Source organism: Colobus angolensis, unplaced genomic scaffold (assembly GCF_000951035.1).
Source record: "Colobus angolensis palliatus isolate OR3802 unplaced genomic scaffold, Cang.pa_1.0 Scaffold33, whole genome shotgun sequence".
Taxonomy (NCBI): domain Eukaryota; kingdom Metazoa; phylum Chordata; class Mammalia; order Primates; family Cercopithecidae; genus Colobus; species Colobus angolensis.
In genome coordinates, this window is record NW_012116599.1 from 11443310 (window position 1) to 11445047 (window position 1738).

At 38.6% G+C, this 1738-nt stretch overlaps 1 protein-coding gene across 1 annotated transcript in view; it reads right to left on the bottom strand.

Annotated features, from left to right (window-relative positions):
- PDE6D (phosphodiesterase 6D, cGMP-specific, rod, delta) overlaps positions 1-1738 on the bottom strand; it is a 50917-nt gene that overhangs the window by 39577 nt on the left and 9602 nt on the right. Inside the window, exon 2 of the mRNA XM_011952045.1 lies at positions 923-978. Coding sequence (XP_011807435.1) covers positions 923-978 — 56 coding nt within the window. The remainder of the gene's footprint in view (positions 1-922; positions 979-1738) is intronic.

Below are 1738 nucleotides of genomic sequence, written 5' to 3' on the forward strand. Positions count from 1 at the left end.
AAGTGCTGGGATTACAGGTGTGAGCCACAGTGCCCAGCCCTATTGTAATTTTTTACAAGGATAATTACTACCTGAATAATTTAACTTAATTTAAAAAGCAGTTCAAAAGTAAAAACAGAAAATCTTTTGTGACTCAAAATCATGGTAAACAAAGGTAAGTCAAATGAAAACTAGAAAAATATTTATGACAAGCAAAGAGACAAAGTCTGTACTATATAATAAGCACTTATATATGATAAGAAAAAGACAAACATCTCAAAAGAGTACTAGGCAAAATATGAGGGAAATGCAAATTTTCACCTGTCAGACTGGCCCCCTGAGCCCATCCCTTAGAGAAAGTGAAGGAGAAGCAGCTGAGTTCCCAGAGGGTTCCTGAGGAGGCTGCCTCCATGGGGGAGGGTCAGGTTTCAGTGAGGGTAGGAAGATGGAAGGAGGGCTCCATGAAGAGCTCCATGAGGTAGGGGATTTTGTTTATAATGGAAAGGGCTTTCTGACAGGATAGCAGTGGTGTTGAGGAGAACTGGGTGGAATATAAAGAAAGGAGATGACACCACCAGAAGGGACTGGTGCCCGCAGGAGTCTGCATTTTGGGAAAACAGGAAGTTTACAGAAGAGTCAGGGAGCCACTTATAGCCTATTCTCAAAGTTTCTAATCTGGTGAAGGAGGTGACATTATTTTCATGCCAAAATTGCCGAAAGCTTTGTGCCTTTAGACATTGCCTTTCATGACCTCCCCGACCTTCCTTTCCAGATAGTCACCAGGACCTGGTATTTCTTCCACTGAAATGCACTGTCATGTTTCCACATTATTGTTGAATTTCTGCAAGAACTGCCTAACTGCTTTATCTCCCTCTCCATTCCAATCCAGTCTGCATACTGCTGCCAGACTAATTTTTCTCAAATATCACTTGTATTATGTCACCTTCCTGCTCAAAACCTTTCAATGCTTCTCCCCTCACTGGATCAAGTCTAGACACCCTAGATCAACATCCTTAATTGTGCAGGTTGTCTCCACCTGAAAAAACACCTGCTCCAGCCAAAGAAGATCAATCACTATAACCTGTCCCTATATGTGACATCTCTTCAAACCTTTTTTGTTTTTCCTACTCTTGATTTCCTCTCCTCTCTTTTCACTTATCCATATTCTGGCATTCTTTCACATTAGTTTCACTCCCTCTCCTCCCATCAGTATTCAATGTAGTTAAAGCACAGGTGTAGTCTCATAGCCCTGGGTATAATCATGGCTCTGCCATTTAACAGTTAAGTGGTCTTGGGCTTTCTTATGGCTTAGTTTGCCTCAACTCTGTAATGTAATAAAGACATGATTTTTGTGAAGATTCAATAAGATGCCATGTATAAAAATAACAACATCTGGAACACAGTAAGTACTCACTAGATTAGTATTAATATTGTCCAAATGTACTCTTTTCTCTGAGTATATAGGCTTTCTTACTAGCTTTTGTGCACTATTATTTTTCTCTTACATTTAAACTTTTAATATTCAGGTGTTATTTCCTCATACTTGACTTCATGTCATTACAGTCAGTGTGCCAAGCCCTGTATTATGGGCTTTACATATATAAAATCCTGTGAATTGGGTCTCATTACATCTATTACTTCATTTTCCGGATGAGAAAACTAAGTTTTACAAATATTAAAAACCTTAATATTAAAGAGCTGGGAAATAGTGGGATAAAGATCCAGGCAATACTTTTGGTTGATTTTTTTTTTTTTTTTT